The sequence below is a fragment of the Anguilla anguilla genome, chromosome 10, assembly GCF_013347855.1.
Source record: "Anguilla anguilla isolate fAngAng1 chromosome 10, fAngAng1.pri, whole genome shotgun sequence".
NCBI lineage: Eukaryota > Metazoa > Chordata > Actinopteri > Anguilliformes > Anguillidae > Anguilla > Anguilla anguilla.
Genome location: NC_049210.1, coordinates 42677733 through 42695484, shown reverse-complemented (window position 1 = coordinate 42695484; position 17752 = coordinate 42677733). Strand labels below are relative to the sequence as shown.

Genomic DNA, 17752 nt, shown 5'->3' with positions numbered 1-17752 from the left:
TAGCAGAATAAAATAAAATGACATACAACACAGACAGATTTATGCTACTGTTTGTACACAATTCACATCTGTACATTACATTATATTCACATTTGGCAGACGCTTTAATAGAAATAAAACATCTATTAAAATCTGGTAGAGTAGCTTTCGATTAATCACTGAACCAATTGTGTGCGTCATTTTAAGAATGTGGTCATACGAAAATGTGTCAAAAAAACAAAACAAATTCGGCTACTTCTCCATACCTACAATGACCCCCCCCCCCCCCAGACAAAAACATATCACGTATAACGAATAGTCTCCCGGAGATTGAGTACTCCCTGTTTTGAGAGGCGTGGACACTACCTGGCCCCACATTCCGGACGAACTGTGGAATCGTCCAAGCGCTAACCTTCCGCCCCGAGAGGCTTTTGAGAGACCGTTCGCATAAACCGAAGACGTTCGGGCTACCCCAGGAATTATAACCCCATTCCGTCAGGAAGCTAGACATGTGAAGGTGTATCAACCACAAAACGCCCGACCAAGCGCGCAGTTCTACGGGGCGTTCCTAGGCTCCGACTGGAAGATGTCGGTTGTTCACGTACCGATTTCGGAGCTCGAGCCCTCCGGACTGGTAAAACTCTCGTCCGCGGGGTTTTATGCCCTTTGCTCGTTCCTGCTCATTTTTGTGAACAAAACAATCCTGACGAACTACAGGTGAGATGCGCCCGTTTCTTTTACGCGGACTGTACATAGTAAAAAAAACGGTTGAATCTGAACTTCCGCGTTCTCTCCGCACTGTGACAGGTGTTCTTCGCCAATCACCTGCTAACACACAGGCCTATCTTCGACAATGGGTCGTTTAAGAGTTGTATGACCGCTACGCGGTTATCGCCTAGTTTAAATATTCCAAAGAAGCGACTGTCCATTTATGTTTGCCTTGCGATAAGTGCATATTCATGCTTTTTAATAGGTAGTTGTTTTTTTAATTCAAGGTTCCCTTCATACATGTTCCTCGGAATTGGTCAGGTGAGTTGTGTACAGTGTACACCTATGTGCCTTTCAACAACAACAATAAAAATGATAAATGTCGTTATCATTCCATTATAATTCCCTTCACACAATTGCAGACCTCACACAAGTTGTCCGCTCTTCCAGATGGCCGCCACAATCATTATTCTCTATACAGCTAAAATGAACAAAGTAATTCATTTCCCAGACTTCAACAGAAGTGTACTTTACAAAGTGAGTGTATGCGTCTGTGTGTACAAGCATCATACACATGAGCGAGCATTCACATATTTAACTTATAAATGTTGAAACGTGTGAATGTTTTTATTGTAATATTGTTGGTTCCCCCCCCAACAGATTTTCCCGTTGCCGCTTCTCTATGTTGGGAACCACATCACAGGGCTAGCGAGTACAAAGCAATTAAGGTAGGCTGCGAACCTACCGTTTCTGTATACGCCACCACCTGATGAAGCTGGCCAAGCTCTCACCCCTTTCCCCCTGCCTCTACCCAGCTTACCCATGTTCACGGTTTTGAGGAAATTCACGATCCTATTGACCATGATTGTGGAGTCCAGGATGCTGAGGTACTGTCGCGCTCGCATCCGTTCGTTAGGTCCTCGTGAACGCCATATCAGAGGCTGCCGATCGTAAATTTTGTGGTTTTCCGTTCATTTCATTCCAGAAAGACTTTTCCAAGTCGCGTCGTCTGCAGTGTTTGTGCCATAGTGTTTGGAGCGGTCGTGGCTGCCAGGTAAATTCCAGCGTTAGTTCTCGTTTGAATGTATTGCTGTCTTGTAATATAGTGTAATGACTATATACCATTGTTCAGTTTATGATTCCTAAAGGAAAATGACCATGAATTTAGCAAGACTCCACAGGCAGACTGCTTCAGACAGGAATGCCATAATATACGGTAGATGCTGATTACATGTCCTGCTTTGCACAATACTGAGTCACGGCTTTCCGGCCCTGGGCTTGTATAATTACCTTCAGTTAGTGCTAAAGCAGTGTAGCTCATACACTGATCTAAAACTATTTCCCACTTAATCTGTATCACTGTTGCTCATGTAACTCCTGGAGGCTTGTCTGTCCTTTCGCATTGTAAATTGCCCAGAAGAGAGCGTCCGCTAAATGAATGGAAAGTAGGCTAGTGCATGATGTCCTGTCACGTGTCTGTGTTCGGTTGTGAGGAAAATGCGCTCGTTAATCTCCCTTCTCCAGCACGGATTTGGCTTTCGACGCCGAGGGGTATACTTTCGTCTTCCTCAACAACCTGTTCACGGCCACCAGCACTGTTATGACCAAGAAGAAACTCGGGAGTGAGGTAGAACTGCTCCCGTAGCAATGGGAGGGCCATGCCACAGGTCTTCTACAGTAACTAGATGGCAGTTATCCAGCTAACTCAGTTATCCTGCTTTGTGAAACAGGGCCCTTATTGCCTGGTTATGCTGCAGAATCTACAGAATTCTAATAATGCCGCGTCAGTGATTTTTATCCAATCATAGTGCTTTGTTATGGAGAGTATTCTTTTAATTGGCTTATGGAAGTCGATGATTGAAAGGCTATTCACACTGTAGGCCAATTGTTCACGAACTCCACCCATTATTGAGCTCATGAAGGATTGGCTTACAGTCATGTGTGCCTCCTTCATCTCTAAGATGACTGCTGGTTTCGTCCTGTCAGTTAAAGGAGTTTGCAGAAACTGCAGCTATGCCTCAGAATAAATTTGAAAGTAAAATGTTTTTTTGTCTTGTTGTTTTTGAAGACTCTGGGAAAGTATGGATTAATGTTCTATAACGCCTTCACCATCATAGTCCCCACTGTCCTGGTCAGCTACTGCATGGGCGACATACAAAAGGTAAAAAAAAGTTTCTGAGGGTGAGAATTACAGAGCATAAGCTGAAGGTCACTGCAGTAGTTATGACAATGATAATCATGGTAATAATGATTATTTACGTGATGATATTAGTGATGATGATAGTGATGGTGATTATATTAATGGTGATAATGATGAATATAGTGGTGCTTGTGTTGTGTATGTTTGTGCATGTTTGCATGTTGTATGTTCGCATGCCATATATGTTTGCACGTTGCGTGTGTTTACCTGCTGCGTACGTCTGTGTGTTCTGTTCTGGCAGGCCTTCGCCTTTCAGGACTGGATGAGCTACACCTTCGTCTTCTACTTCCTGGTGTCCTGTGTCATGGGGTAAGGAGATGGTTTCCGGCTGAACGTTCTAATAAGCCATGCCCCCTAAGGATCAGTCCTGATTGTGATTGGGAGATGTTTAATGGGTGCGCCTGGGTCAAGGGGTCTCGTATTGCGGGGAAAATCACCTGTGACTCTCAGGTAACAGTGACCCTTAAGGGCTGTCTGCGTGGGCGATAGGACAAACGGAATCCATTTCAGGATGCCGAGTCCCGTTGCATGCTGGGTAAAAGCTCATCTGTGCTTCCCCTTTCAGGTTTGTCCTGATGTACTCCACCATCCTCTGCAGCCATTACAACTCTGCTCTCACCACCACCATCGTAGGAGCTTCAAAGGTCCGCCACCTCTACACCGATATTTTTAAAAACCCCTTTCTCCCCCCCCCCCCCGATCCGGAGTACCTAGTCAGTCACACCTGTCAGCCTGTTGCTGCATGAGGCTGTAAAGTCCTCCTTTAGGTCAGCAGTGCTGCTTCCAGCAGGTCTATACTTTGCATTATGACACGCAGTTTTTCAAAATGTGATTAATTTCAGGTTAAGTTCCCAGTTCTCCAGCTGGGAATCGAACAAATAACCATGGGGTTACAAATCCCAGTTCCCTGACCATACTCTGGCTTTCTGGTGACAGTCAAAACTGATGTGGGCCACACACACACACACACACACACTGAAAATGCGTTCCGTCAGGATGAGCATTATTGGATTACTTTTATTTGTGTTCCCCCAGAATGTCGCGGTGGCCTACATTGGCATGTTCGTGGGCGGAGACTACATGTTCTCCTGGCTGAACTTCATCGGGTTAAATATCTGGTAAGTCCTGTCACCTGAACCAGGTTTACCCATGCCACTTTAGCCTAATTCTGTTTTTGGGCATGGGGCATGTTGGGAATTGTAGTTTAAACCTGTTTTGTGTATCCAGTAGAATCGTGTATTTTTCTTAGCCTTTGTTTGGTCTATCCAGAAGAATAGTGCATTTTAAACCTTTTGTTTGGTGTGTCCAGTATGTCAGGTGGACTGGCATATTCCTTCTTCACTTTCCGGAGCAGTGCAGCGCAGGACAGAGACGGAGGTAAAACACAGGAGCACATGGCAAAGCATGGCCTGGAGGAACTGAAGGATCACCACACAGAAAAAGGCCCGTTAGTCTTGTGACACCTGTGTACAACAGCTCCCCCTATCTGCAGAGGAGAGCATTACATTTCAGTTGAGTTCTTGTTGGCTCTGGAAGCCTTAAAAAAACTGTTTGGTTGCTAATTTTGTAAAATTACTTTTAAAATTTTTATAACTGTTTTGATATGGTTGTATGTGTGTGTGTTCGGGGGACGGGGTGGGGGGGGCTAAAAAAATGTTTTTTTAGCAAGGATGCTTGTTTATACACCACTGGATTTTAGCTAAAATATTAACTACCTTTGTTTCCTACGTAACTACCATTCCTGATGTTTAAGATGCCTCTGAATGCTAATTCTGCAAGAGTCTGGGGTAGTTTAACACAGAATTTCCTTCAGATGGCTCATTGGAGAAAACAAAATATTCAATATGGAAGTGATGGAAATGTGTCAGCATGAAACCTGCAACATCAGCACTGGCTGCCCCTTGTATTCAGTTTGTGCACTCCAATTTGTCTGAACACATACTTAATGCACATATGATTTTGTGAATACTTGGGAAACAGAACGATTCTGCCATGATCAAATGATGGAATATTTATGGAATGCTTATGTTTACTGCCTCTCGCGGCACGTCAATATTTAAGTCCCAAGGGGCAAAACAGGCCGGTATTTATTAGCACCTGACGCTAGGGAAGTGAAACGGAACGATGTGACGAGGCTGGTGGTGGCGCGACTGACCTGAGGTCAGCAGGGCCCGCGTGTTCACAGTGAGAAGCATCACACTGCAGTCATGATTGAGAACGGTGCTTTATTGGAAAAATGAGTACCAGCACTATGGACTGCCTGTAAAATCCCTGCTTTAAAGTGTGAGCTCTACAAAGCATAGAAGAGAAGCTCCTTTCAAAAAGAAAAAAAAAGAAAAGAAAAACAAAATACATTTTTTGGGTCAGAAAATGGTAATGAGAAGTACCAACAAAACAAAATGTTTAACATTTGTATTTGTGCAGTGTATAAATAAAAGAAAATGATTTTAAATTCTGTTGAAAATATATTTTACATAGCTAAAACTGTGGAATTATAATTCTGTGGTTTAGTCTTATTTGGTGTGTAATGATGGACAAGTCTTCCAGTTTTGTTTAATTTCAATAGAACATTTGGAGATATAATTTTAATACAATATTATACCACAGCTAAATGGGTCGCATAAAAATAAAAATTAATTTTAAAACTTTAGGATAATAGAAATCTGAAGTATCAGTGCTCTAAACTTTCTCACAGAAACTAGCACAGAAGAGAGTAAAACTGTCTACTGCAAGCAGAGCTTTGCATGCAACAACAAGCTGCAGCTTAATGAGTCAGACCAGATCAGCCGTGTCCTCCGCAAAGCTTTCAACCACTTAGTGTTGCAGACGTCAAAACCACAAAAAAAAAACCAAAATAAAATCATTTAAAAAAAAAAAAAATTAAAAAAAAATTCAGAAATGAATGAAATCCCCTGCCATGTTGACTTTGCAAGCCTAATCTACGTCAAGAGGAAGCAGGGCGTGTCACGGCCCAAAACCTCCAGGTTTTTTAAAAAAACTTTTTTTTTTTTGACGTAAAACATGGGAAGTCGTGTCGGGAAATCGGTTTGCTGTGAAACGGGAGGTCTTGGGTTTAAGTGCCGTCAGCAGGTGTCAGTTCCAGGACATCAGCTGTCGCTCATCTCTGACATCACAGCTAGTGAAGCCTTAAGAGGGGAGACTGATGATGTCACACAACGGATGGAATGTTTACAAACATTCTGCAGAACTACACAGGGAAGGCTCCTAATTGGTCAGTTAAAGATTACATTTTTTTAATCAAATTAGATGGGGTGATGGGCTTCAGAAAGACAGTTTACTATATACCTTTAACCCCCCCCCCCCCCAACTCTAAATGAGTACTTAATTTCTTTCCAACACTTTTGGAAAGAAAACATGGTCCCTTGAATAAGTTAATGGGACCAAAAGGGGAGACAATTCTTGAATTAATAAGCAGAAAGAAAATGTTATAAACTCTGATTGGTGAATAAATAAGGTGCTCTGGAACACAAAACCTGATTTTTAAATGTTTTTTTCCCCCCCCCACCCCTAAAAGGAGTTACAAACCACTATTACACTACATTAAAATATACAAAACATTATTATTTTAAGTTTATTAACAAATTAGTTTGTAAGGTCATAAATTAACATGCAGAATGTGCTATTTACAGGTATCGGGCAGGTCTACGGCAGCCAGGGTGTCCAAAATGTCTCCAGGCCCCTCAGTAACAGATGCAGACATGGACACGCCAAGTGGCACTGTAAGTTCGTCTGGATGAGAGGGCCTACCCAACGCGGAACAATTTAAGTGCCGACTGTTTTAAGTTTGCTTAAAAGCGGACGCGGGTTCGAGGGCGTGACTTCAGTGTAAAAGTAGTGCGGTGTACACCGCGGGCTGCTCTGTCTGGGGTCCCAGTGGAGGCGGTGCTCAGCTTGTTCGTAACGAAATGCACAGCGGCCCGAACGGGACCAGGGAAGTATTTCGGTTTAGAGTAGACTTAGATTAGGCTTGCACCAGCCACGGTGTCTCCCACCAGTCTTAAAACGTGTCCTGCCCCCTCTGGTACACACCCTGTAATTACGCTCGTCACCTGAGCCTGGACCCCCCCCTCCCCCCTCCCATACACACACACACACACACACACACACACACACACGGTTACAGACTGTTCTGTATACATACTTCACTCGTTAAAACTCGTTACCAAATTAAAGAAAGGAAGAAGAAGGAAAAACAAACAAACAAAAAAAAAAAAGTGCAAAAATCAACACATACAACACTTTTTAAAACGACAGCCCCTTCTCTCCTCTTTCCAGGACAGGAAACGACATTCTTCATACGATGAAAAATCTATATTCATAGCAGCCTAATAATAATAATAATAATAACAATAATAAAATAAAAAATGATGTAAGTGAAAGATAAGGTGCTTTAGCTTGTGCCCCCCCCCCCTCCTGGTTTTGGGGGGCGGATTTAGGAGAGGCCATTGGCGGGTTTAGGACAGGTTGTTGGCGAGCTCGATGAGAGCCAGGGCGCCGTGGAGACGCTCCCTCTGCTCCTGAAGCCTGCGCCTCGCCGACCCTCCCCCGCTCTTCTCCTCCTCCGGCTCCTCCCCTTCCTCCTCATCCGACTGGCAGAACTCCAGGGGGTCCTGCTGCTCCTGGTCCTCGGCCCCGCCCTTTCCGGGGCTCTTCCCTTTCGGGGGGGTGCAGCGCTGCTCCCTGGTCTGCCAGTACCTGGGGGTGGAGAGGGGGCACATCAGGGGCGGAGTTACGGCTCCAAACGCAGACGGTGTCCGCAAGGATGTGGGTTTCAATCCCTAACTGAACGGTTTTCACCCATCGGAAACATCATCTGGTCAAAAACAACCAGTGCGAAAACAAGACACCGCAGATGAATACTTGCCATGCTCTAAATATTAAAACAGCATCTTTTTAAATTTTTGCATAGCAGGCGCCCTCATCTACAGTGACTCGCCCAGCGTAGCATTCAGACATGCAGTCTATTTGTACAGCTGTAGCAAATCCATTTAGGATCTTTAGAATTTTGCTAAAAGTTACAGAGGCAATGCCCCACTTGGGACTGGAACCTGCAACCTCTGCTCTGCATGGGACCTACTTGGCCAGCCACTCCGCCACGGCCTTGTTGTCGGCAGCCTGGGACTTTCCCGGCCCCTCCTCGGGCTCCTCCCTCTTCAGACGGGCGTACGGGTGCTTGGCGCAGTGCCGATTGGCGTGGGTGAACCGGCTGCCGCAACCTATCGGTAAGGGGAGAGCGAGAAACACCAACCAATCAGACGATGCCAGGGATGATAACCACAGAAAGAAGCCCACCAGGAACTCTGGGCCCTCTTCTGGTACCTTTCTCTGAGCAGACGAAGGGCTTCTCTCCAGTGTGCAGGCGCTGGTGGGTCTTCAGCTGCCCGCTCTGCACAAAGGCCTTTCCGCAGTCCGGATAGTCACAGAGATAAGGCCTCTCACCTGCGAAACCAGAGGGGCTCAGTTACCGCTGTGCTGCAGGTGAGCTCACCTGTACGAGCGATCGGGTGAGTGAGGTTACCTGTACGTGTGAGTGAGTGATAGCAACTTTGTGCTAGCAGGTGAGGTTACCTGTATGTGTGAGTGAGTGATAGCACCTTTGTGCGAGCAGGTGAGGTTACCTGTACGTGTGCGAGTGGGGGCGTGTGATTACCTGTGTGGGTGCGTTTGTGGGCCTGCAGAGATTTCTCTCGGGGGAAAACGCGGTTGCAGATGTTGCAGCGGATTCGGCTGGACGAGTTCTCGCCCTCGTTGATCAGGGCGCGGACGGTGTCTGCCCGCGGGCGGCCGCGGCGCATGCCATCCTGAAAAAGACACAAACTCAGCACAGACCCGCCTGCAGTACAGACACACCCTCAGCACAGACCCGCCTGCAGTACAGACACACCCTCAGCACAGACCCGCCCACAGCACAGACCCGCCTGCAGTACAGACACACCCTCAGCACAGACCCGCCTGCAGTACAGACACACCCTCAGCACAGACCCGCCTACAGTACAGACACACCCTCAGCACAGACCCGCCCACAGCACAGACCCGCCTGCAGTACAGACACACCCTCAGCACAGACCCGCCTGCAGTACAGACACACCCTCAGCACAGACCCGCCTACAGTACAGACACACCCTCAGCACAGACCTGCCTGCAGTACAGACACACCCTCAGCACAGACCTGCCTGCAGTACAGACACACCCTCAGCACAGACCCGCCTACAGTACAGACACCCCTAGCACAGACCCGCCTGCAGTACACACACCCGCAGTACAGACACACCCTCAGCACAGACCTGCCTGCAGTACAGACACACCCTCAGCAGACCTGCCTGTGGTACAGACACCCCTAGCACAGACCCGCCTGCAGTACAGACACCCCTAGCACAGACCCACCTGCAGTACAGACACACCCTCAGCAGACACGCGCTGAATCAGACACATGCAGCACAGACACAAACTCAGCACAGACCCACCTGCAGTACAGACACGCCCCCAGCACAGACCTGCCTGTAGTACAGACACGCCCTGAATCAGACGCACCACCAGCACAGACACGCCCCCAGCACAGACACGCCCTGAATCAGACACATGCAGCACAGACACAAACTCAGCACAGACCCGCCTGCAGTACAGACACGCCCTGAATCAGACACACCCCGTACCACAAACACCCAGAAACGCCCATATAAATAAAAGCTATTCATTTCAGTATTGTAATCATAAGTACCTGCAATTACCCAATTACTTTTAAACCACAACTCATGCTGACCATCAAATATTAAGTAAACTTGTGTGCGAAAACATTATCCTTGGAGGGACAGCAACAATAATCTCAAAATCCTGAATCATTTTGCCAACTCCTCTATGCATCCTATAAAAACATGTCTCAAAAAGCGCTTTTCCCCGCAATCACAGTAATGTATAACGTCACAAACGGAAACTTCAATGTCTGCAATTCAATGTAGCCAGTAAGTCCCAGACGTTCCAACCTTTCCCAATTATAGTTCGGACGGCCAATAGAAAACTAAACTTAAGCACACTGGTTAAGCACTAACTGGCGTTTTGCTCTAAACGTGATTTGGTCACGTTTCTTTTTGCTCGGGATTGGATCGCACGATCCCATGCCGCGTGACCCGTCAGAAAGCAGATGTTTCTTCTAGAATGAAAAAAGATACTTTTTGGCGCGCACGGCTGACGTCACTCGAATAACCAGCTGCTGCTACAGTAGGAAGTGGAGGTTTAAAATCCATCATGTCTCACCAAGAGCGCGGGCATTTTCTCTCTCTCTTGTTACCATTAATCAGCACATTAAAACACCGTTGCATTGCCACCAGTATACACGGCTGATACATGTAAACCCATGTAGATATTTAAAAAGTACTACGTTACTTTCTGGACTACAGTCCAGAAAGTAACGTTCAGGGCAACAACCACTTAAATACGAGCATGTCCGGTAGCGGCCAAAAACATGAAATCTAATCAACTTTTAGTCAACATAACGTAAATATTGATGGATGAAAAAGAAAGGAAATAATAAGTTTTAGGATATGATTGTTCCAATGATGATTCGGCTAGTCACCGCTCAGGACACCGCTAAGCAACTATAACACGACTAACATTAGCCAGCTAATGTTAGCTCTAAATAGGATGTATGAATGGGAAATCATTTGCAAACGTATGTAATTTACCATTTACACAAATAGTTGTTTTCCCATTACCAATCGGCAGCAGCATCTAGCCAATGGCGTGATCTAGCACGCTGTATAAAATTCAGAAGCCAGCTAGCTAGCAAGGCGAGCGAGTAGACATTGATTTGATATTGTGACGTAGGCTCAATAGCTAGTTACCCCAATATTCAATACCGTAACCCAATATGCAGTCGACCTGTAGTAAACTGTAAAACGACTACACCAATCACCAAGCTACTTTGCGGACTATTGCAGAATTATCTATCACAGCGACGATTGAGCTCCCACCTTCATGTGATCGGGGATTGAAGAAAGGTCTCCCTCCCTGCCGGTGTTGCTGCCGGTCGGGGAAGCGGCTCCGTTCACCGGTCCGGGACTAAGGGTGACATTGTGGGCGTTCTCGCCCCATCTCCACGGATAGACCATGAAGTCGCTAAAACCGGGACTGGTCGGCATCACGGACTCCGCCACCCTGGGTTTGATAGGGGTTGTCTTGATAACGGACACCAGAACTCGTTTGGGAGAATCGTTGCAAAAAATGACTTGCTGAGGCTTGTTTTCACCCATCGCTGACTCAAAAAGAAATCGAACAGGTAGTCGTGGAGGAAAAATAAATGCAATACCTGGCAAAAAGGTGCTTACTGGTGAATTAGGTAGCCAACTGGCTAGCCAAGTACAGTAGCTAGCAACCTATCTCCCTGTATGTACAGATGTGTATATCCTCTCAGCCCTAAAAGCTCAAAGTCCAAATAAGTACGAGAAACTAATTGATTAGCTAATCGGGTGTAAAAATGTCCCACATTTCCAGAGATGAGAAAAAGGAAAGTATCCACAATTCTTGCACAAATATGAAGTAACAATTCATATGGTCCCAACTTCCTCTCCGAGACTCAGACCTCCTCGATCAGACAGTGGAGGGAGTGCGCCAAGCCCCCTAGAAGTTTTTCCCGCGTTACAATTCGCGCCTGGGCGTTTCACTGACGAATCAGTTACAAAGATATTAAAGAACGCATACGTCATACATGGGAAATAACCTATCGAAAGAGCCAAACCACGAGGTAAACTTGTACTGAAGACACACAGTAACCAATGATCACAATTCGCACGATTCCCTATCATCCGATTGGTGAGTAGTTCCCAGCCAATGAATTTCGAATACTTTAAGCGCGACTCTCGTTTGACTGTAATACTAACCAATCGCTGCAACTTATACGAATAAAGGTAGCGTTTATGAATGAGGTAACCAATGAACAACTTATTTTGCTCAGGGTACGATTGGCCATTCACCGATCAAAGCCTCTCCCGCGCACACTGTAACGTCTATTTATATTATTTTTGGTAAATTTAAAGGGAAAAGAGGCGGTCCGTTACGTAATCAAACCGCCTAAACCAAGCGATACTGAAACAAAGATTGCATTCATTTAAAACATATTCGGAATATTAGTCACACTTCGAACGTGATTCAAGAAAGTTAGAGTTGTTTTAAGGGATTTTCCCCCAAAATACTTCTCTTAATCTAAAATGTATTGAACGTCGGGTACAGTTTTTCGCTGGTGGTACAATAACCTAGTTTCATTTTTACCAGTTCAGTGAAACGTGGAGCACATATTTCCTTATGGATTCACAAATCAGTTAATTTGTCAAATGGACACAGAAATTACATATAGGCTATATGCTTCTGAGAATAGGCTACAAGTGTAGTGTACCCATAGAGTGTACCTGACTTGCACGTTCACTTAAGCATTTATTTGAATAACCTCAAAGGGTGTTGTGTATTCTGATAAGTAATTTTTCATTTGTATAAACTGAAATGGCTAAGAGGCACCATCGCTTCAGAGCATAGCCTACAGTTAGGTTATGGCGGGTGATTATTCATTATATTTCTCCGCAACAGCGTGGCGCCTCCACGGTCTGCATCGAGGTCACAGCCATTCTCTGATTAGGATTCCATCTCAGACTTCCTCTCTCTTCGGTTAACTGCCACGCAGTCCCTTCAGTTGCAGTACTCTAGCGACCTCGATAAACCGAAAAGTACCCGGAAAACCTGCAAAATGGCCGGACCTGGCACTGCATACTTAAAGGGCCATTATTTTATTTATTTTCACGGTTTATTTTCATCGGCCAGGAGTCGTTCAATTCGCTACTACACTGTCGAGATTTTTAATCACTAAAAAGGCAATGACTACTTTTAAAAAGGCGAGGACTACTTAAAAAATGCTGATGAATTCTGCGCATTAATATTTTCCATGTGTGAAAGAAGGGTGTTTAAAAGGACAGTACTAATATAAAAAAATACCCTATTTATGACTATAGTATTTAATACTCTGTCACAAAATCCCCAGACCTCTATCTCTGAAAGACGAGTGAAAATGGCAAATATATAGTTTTGAATTCACAGTTTAAAAATTAAAATATATTAATTTCACAGTTAAAAAAAATCAAATCTGTTAGATGTGTTCTTAAGTTTAAATCTTTTCAAGTCTTATTTTCTTCCATAGGAGGCCATCTGAAATGTGCTGTGATTCAACCAACGCCCATACCATTGGCTCAAATAGTATATATAACCCAATAGTATCTTTTAATACTAGCAATGTTGTAAAGTTACTTCTTGAAACCGGAAGTGTGGAAAATGGCCATTGAAAATGCCTGGGCTGGAAAGGGTTAAGGCCTCGTGAATATTGATGCAGCGCGTGGGAGGGAGGCGGGGGACGACCACGCGATGCTGTTAAATCTCAGCGAGCTCGCGAGCAGCGCGAACTGGGCTCGGATGTAAACATTTGGGCTACGGTGTGCAGTGAGGAGATCAGCTTGCGGTAACGTGCTGGCTGATTTTGTGGATGCATGCACAATGTACCCCTCGACGGCTCTCTGCTCGTAAAGAACCCACAGAGCAACGGATCTGAGGGGTTTTAGGTAACAAACACAAGGCTGACTGGCTGGTTATGAGGACTGACTGGCAGCCCTGGGCAAAACCGCCATGCATCAGGACAGTTTCGGTTGCGCTGTGACCAACCGCTTCGACCAGCTTCTGGACGACGAGGCTGACCCGTTTGACATCCTCCGGGAGGCCGAGCTGCAGAAGCAGAAAAAGAAAAAGAAAGAGGACCTCAAGAAAGCCAACGCGGCGAAACAAGGGAAGAAGGAGTCACAGAAAGACAGGAAGGTTCCTAACACTGGCGATGGAGGTGTCGGTCACATAAGAAACAATTCTGGTAAAAAGAAAACTATATTTGCCAGATGCTTGTTTTTGGCCAGCCTGCTAGCTAAGGTTGCAGCACTTTTCGTGAGCTACTTTGTAAACCCCTGTGGCCCGCTTATTGGTTAAACTTTCTCCACAACTGCATCACGCCGTAAAATGTTTACATGCTACCGCAGTAACTGATGCTACGAAGGGATATTTGGGGAAACGGTTGGTCCATCGTGTCATTAGCGGGCCAGCAATGGTGCTGACTCATACAAAGGCAATAGGACGCAGTTAGCTAGAAAGGCCATATGCTTGTGTGGGTGCCAAGTCCTCCCCCTTCCCCGGTCGCAGTGGGCCCAAAATTCCGACCCTGTGTTGCAGATTGGCTACCGTTAACAGTTTCTGCAGCAGAAAGGCACGCAGTGTCTGATAATCCAGACTGTCAGCAACTCTGCCCTTTTGGCGACGCGTGTAAAAGAGCCGCAGGCGTTCGCCGTAAATTACGGCTGGCTAATTGGGTAGTGCGTTTAGGGGGCAGCCCCGGTCAATCGGGGAGGTTAGCAAGATGGTTTGCTGACTAATGTAGGTCCAGGTGCTTGTGGGATGATGTGGCAGGTGTGTGTTATGTTGTCGGTATTGCCACCCTCATCGACTGAGTCATTCGTAGACTTCACCAATCTAGTTTTGAGATTTTCCAAATTGTAACAAATTGAAACCTTTGCTGGCACACCGTTGAGACAAAATTAATTTTGGAATTGGAATCTTCGGAATAAGCTGTGGGAGCATAGTGGTAATGTTGAAACTCATCTCATCACATATCTGATGCTTTTTGAAAGTCAGATTTTTGCCCACTCGCACTGGCCGTGACCTCTGAATATTTTTATGTGGCAACTGTCTGTAGTATTTTTCTTCCGCCTCCTCTCCTGGCAGGGTGGAAGCGATCGTCTCGTGGAGGACACGCTCAGAACGAGAACAGCGGCGTGGTGGCGACCGAGCGGGAGGAGAGGCGCGCGGTCTTCCGCGAGCGCAGGCCCAATCAGATGGTAGCCCCTCAGCAATTCCCCGCCGACGCGTAAGTTTCCGGAATCTTCCCGTCCACCGCCGAACCCCTGTACCCCCCCCCCCCCCCCAAACTACCAGCTTGGATGTCCTGTGAGCTGTCTGTAGATGGTATGCTAAATTACACAAGTTTAGGGGACCCCCCAAAGGCACAGTGTCTGGCACACCTTTCCCATTTGAAGTAATGTGGACCTCAGTTAATTGCACAAAAAAAAAAAAGATTGGTTTCTGCGAATCGCAGAGTCAGTTGGCCCTTACGCTAAGAGAGTCCATTTTGGATGCTTTATGTATTCAGCCATTTTCCAGTCACTACCACATCACCTGACCCCTGTCTCTGTCTGCATGTCTGTCTGTCCGTCCCCAGACCACAGGCTCGATGGGACAGGGGCGGTAGGCGACGTGAATGGGGCCGAGGAAGGGGGCAGGGGTACCCCGGGAATTCGGACGGCTTTGTCCAAGGGGCCAGGAAGGAGTTTGTCCATCGTGAGCAATCGTAAGATGACTAAGTTTTTAAAACAAGATGGCACTATGTTACAATATCTTCAGCAGTTTTGTGGGGTTTTTTTGCACTTGTGAAGGTGTACCATTCACATTGTTTATAATTGATAAGATTGATCCATACTGCATTAAAGTCCACTAGTCCCATTGATGATTGTGCCAGTTTTACTTTAGATGTATATGTATATTTGGATACAAAAACGCCTTTGTGAAAGTCAAAATTTACTTGGCTATTAGCCAAAGTCAATTGAAAGAACAGCCTTAAATGACACAGGGGAGGAAGGCAGAGATTTTACAGAGAGCAGCGATTGGCCGGTTGTAGGAGGCCAGTGGGATATTTGTCCTGTCATGAAGCGGTGCTGGGTTTGGTTGAGGGTGACGGTTGCCGTGGCTGTGGTTGCCGTAGGGACCGGGTGACCCGGGCGGCCGACGGCGAACGCGGTGCTGCCAAAGAGGACCAGGAGGCTGTGGAGCCAGAGGGCCAGCCCCGGTGAGTTTGCACCTGGCGCACTGTGTGTGTTCAGTGCGGTCCTCCAGGGGACAGCCTGTATGGGTGCATCCCTGTGTCCTTTATGCTGACGTGTGTTTCTTGACTCAAAGTTTTGGATGCCTTTTGCCTAGCTGTGATTTTGAACTTGAATTGCCCTTCAGGGACAAAATACAGATTTTATTTTGTCTGCCAGGTGACATTTTTTATTTTTGCCAGGATGACATTAATAGTGAATAAATTACTGCAGCTGGAGCAAAACAAACTCCATCGTGTTCCCTGTGACTTCTGCTGGTTTTACTTCAATAAATTGTGGAGGTTGTATGTGGAGGTCCTGGTTTTTTGATTAGCGTGTGAAGGAGTGAAAACCTGAGCACCGATTGGCCGGTTGTGACAGAGCGGAAGGGGAGGCGGCCGAGGCAGAGGCGGCCGAAGAGGAGGCGGCCCCAGACGTTGCCATGGAGATGTCCCTGGACCAATGGAAGGCCCTGCAGGAGCAGAGCCGACCGAAGGAGGAGCTGAAGTTGCGTAAGGTGGACGCGAGCGTGCCCTCCAAGGCCGTGGTCATCCACAAGTCCAAGAACCTGGAGGTCAGGCTCAGTGCATAAATGATATGAATGCATAAATAATACAAATACTGCATGATTATGGTGGTGGTGCTTGTTATCAATGGTAATAATGAGGATGATGATTCCTATAAATGCAAAAATGTAATAATTACTGCTATGCTGTGATGGTGGTGCTCTTACCCTGATTTTTGGGGGGTGCATTTCTGGTCTAGGGGAAGGGGGTCATTGAGGAGTACGAGGACGCCTACGTCTTCCGCCGACCGGCCAATGACATCACGACCACGCTGGCCTTCAATTTCGGCAGCCTGCCACGCCCGGGGCGGGGCGGCAGAGGCGGGCGTGGTGGCCAGGGCGGGCGGGGGCGTGGGCGGGGGCGTGGGCAGGGGCAGACGGAGAGAGCCTTGACGCCCCCACCACCACCACCACCACCACCACCACAGGCTGAAGTGGTAGGCTGCCCCCTACTGGTTCTTATGCAAACTGAAGCCGTTCTTTGTTGCAGTGTTTGAGTTTTGCCTGAAATTTTCACCAGTAGAAAATATAGGCATTCCTCGCAATAGCCAGTGATTGACAGGGATCATACTGTATTTTAAAATGGTGTTTTTTTACCTGGGCGTCCATCACGCTTGTGTGCTTTTGCAGGTCCTGGCCCCAGACCCTGATGACCCCGACGACTTCCCTGCCCTGGGGTGAAGCGAGTGGCCCCAGGCATGCAGACCGAATGCTGCCCTGTGATTGGGTCCCTGTTGCCCTCTCTGATTGGGTCCCTGCTGCCCTCTCTCATTTTGCTGAAAGCGGTTGCACTTGTCACCTTTAATTTATTATTTATTATTTTTTTGTCTCAAAGCCCAGGAGAAATTCTGTCCTCCCACAATTCCTGGATACTTCATCTCTTGCTTTCTGAAAGGTTTGATTTATGTAGAGCATACCATTAAAAGCACCGTTGAATGTATTGTCTTGTTTGTGTGTGTATTTTTTTTTTAGATCGATTATGCTGTTAAAGTTCAGAATGTAGTAATTTTGACAGATGCCTTTAACCAAAGAGGCTTTCAACAGTGAATTTTACAGGGAAAGCAAATGCCATTAGTGCTAGAGATCCTCAAAGCTACTATCAAATCCATTCCACCAGTGAGGTGCATTCTGGGCCGTATACAGTTGAACAGGCAGGTAAGCTGGTAAGCAAGGCACTGCAGTAGTGCAGATGAGAAATTCCAAAAGTTTGGACAGCTTTAACAGAGTCCCCTCTTGTGTCAGGTAAGGGGGCGGAGTCTCCTGATGTTAGGGGAGGAGCCTGTGGTTACCGGGCGGCTGCAGCAGTTTGACCAAAGAAGATCTGCTGGTCGCCAAAGGTCACACCAAGAGCATCGG

At 46.5% G+C, this 17752-nt stretch overlaps 3 protein-coding genes across 4 annotated transcripts; 2 read left to right on the top strand and 1 right to left on the bottom strand.

Annotated features, from left to right (window-relative positions):
- Positions 1–270: 270 nt before the first annotated feature.
- slc35d2 (solute carrier family 35 member D2) lies at positions 271–5198 on the top strand. 2 transcript variants are annotated; one of them, XM_035378960.1, is made up of 12 exons: positions 271–696; positions 975–1008; positions 1138–1224; positions 1348–1415; positions 1503–1574; positions 1673–1741; positions 2212–2314; positions 2756–2848; positions 3129–3196; positions 3453–3531; positions 3923–4005; positions 4197–5198. In XM_035378960.1, exons 1-12 carry the CDS (start codon positions 566–568, stop codon positions 4345–4347), a joined length of 1038 nt encoding a protein of 345 aa, XP_035234851.1. In that variant the 5' UTR covers positions 271–565; the 3' UTR covers positions 4348–5198. The 2 variants fall into 2 exon arrangements, with proteins under 2 accessions (XP_035234851.1, XP_035234852.1); XM_035378961.1 differs by lacking the exon at positions 1138–1224.
- Positions 5093–11506, bottom strand: znf367 (zinc finger protein 367). The gene is made up of 5 exons (XM_035378963.1): positions 10876–11506; positions 8559–8709; positions 8228–8347; positions 7986–8124; positions 5093–7603 (listed from the first exon to the last, which is right to left on the bottom strand). The coding sequence occupies exons 1-5, from the start codon at positions 11152–11154 to the stop codon at positions 7363–7365; spliced, it is 930 nt and encodes a 309-aa protein (XP_035234854.1). The 5' UTR covers positions 11155–11506; the 3' UTR covers positions 5093–7362.
- A 1769-nt stretch (positions 11507–13275) lies between these two features.
- On the top strand, positions 13276–17337 carry LOC118237335 (intracellular hyaluronan-binding protein 4-like). The gene is made up of 7 exons (XM_035435925.1): positions 13276–13799; positions 14702–14843; positions 15195–15323; positions 15735–15818; positions 16213–16405; positions 16597–16833; positions 17027–17337. The coding sequence occupies exons 1-7, from the start codon at positions 13565–13567 to the stop codon at positions 17075–17077; spliced, it is 1071 nt and encodes a 356-aa protein (XP_035291816.1). The 5' UTR covers positions 13276–13564; the 3' UTR covers positions 17078–17337.
- Positions 17338–17752: the final 415 nt, after the last annotated feature.

What these genes read in the sequence shown, in the direction of transcription:
- slc35d2 (XM_035378960.1), top strand. Translation starts at nt 566, where the DNA reads ATGTCGGTTGTTCACGTACCGATTTCGGAGCTCGAGCCCTCCGGACTG. An exon ending in GTGGAGTCCAGGATGCTGAG is followed by an intron (nt 1,575 to 1,672) that starts GTACTGTCGCGC and finishes ATTTCATTCCAG; the next exon opens with AAAGACTTTTCCAAGTCGCG. An exon ending in CCATCGTAGGAGCTTCAAAG is followed by an intron (nt 3,532 to 3,922) that starts GTCCGCCACCTC and finishes GTGTTCCCCCAG; the next exon opens with AATGTCGCGGTGGCCTACAT.
- znf367 (XM_035378963.1), bottom strand. Translation starts at nt 11,154, where the DNA reads ATGGGTGAAAACAAGCCTCAGCAAGTCATTTTTTGCAACGATTCTCCC. An exon ending in CCACAAACGCACCCACACAG is followed by an intron (nt 8,348 to 8,558) that starts GTAATCACACGC and finishes CTGGTTTCGCAG; the next exon opens with GTGAGAGGCCTTATCTCTGT. An exon ending in CTTCGTCTGCTCAGAGAAAG is followed by an intron (nt 8,125 to 8,227) that starts GTACCAGAAGAG and finishes CCTTACCGATAG; the next exon opens with GTTGCGGCAGCCGGTTCACC.
- LOC118237335 (XM_035435925.1), top strand. Translation starts at nt 13,565, where the DNA reads ATGCATCAGGACAGTTTCGGTTGCGCTGTGACCAACCGCTTCGACCAG. An exon ending in TCACATAAGAAACAATTCTG is followed by an intron (nt 13,800 to 14,701) that starts GTAAAAAGAAAA and finishes CTCTCCTGGCAG; the next exon opens with GGTGGAAGCGATCGTCTCGT. An exon ending in GAGCCAGAGGGCCAGCCCCG is followed by an intron (nt 15,819 to 16,212) that starts GTGAGTTTGCAC and finishes CGGTTGTGACAG; the next exon opens with AGCGGAAGGGGAGGCGGCCG.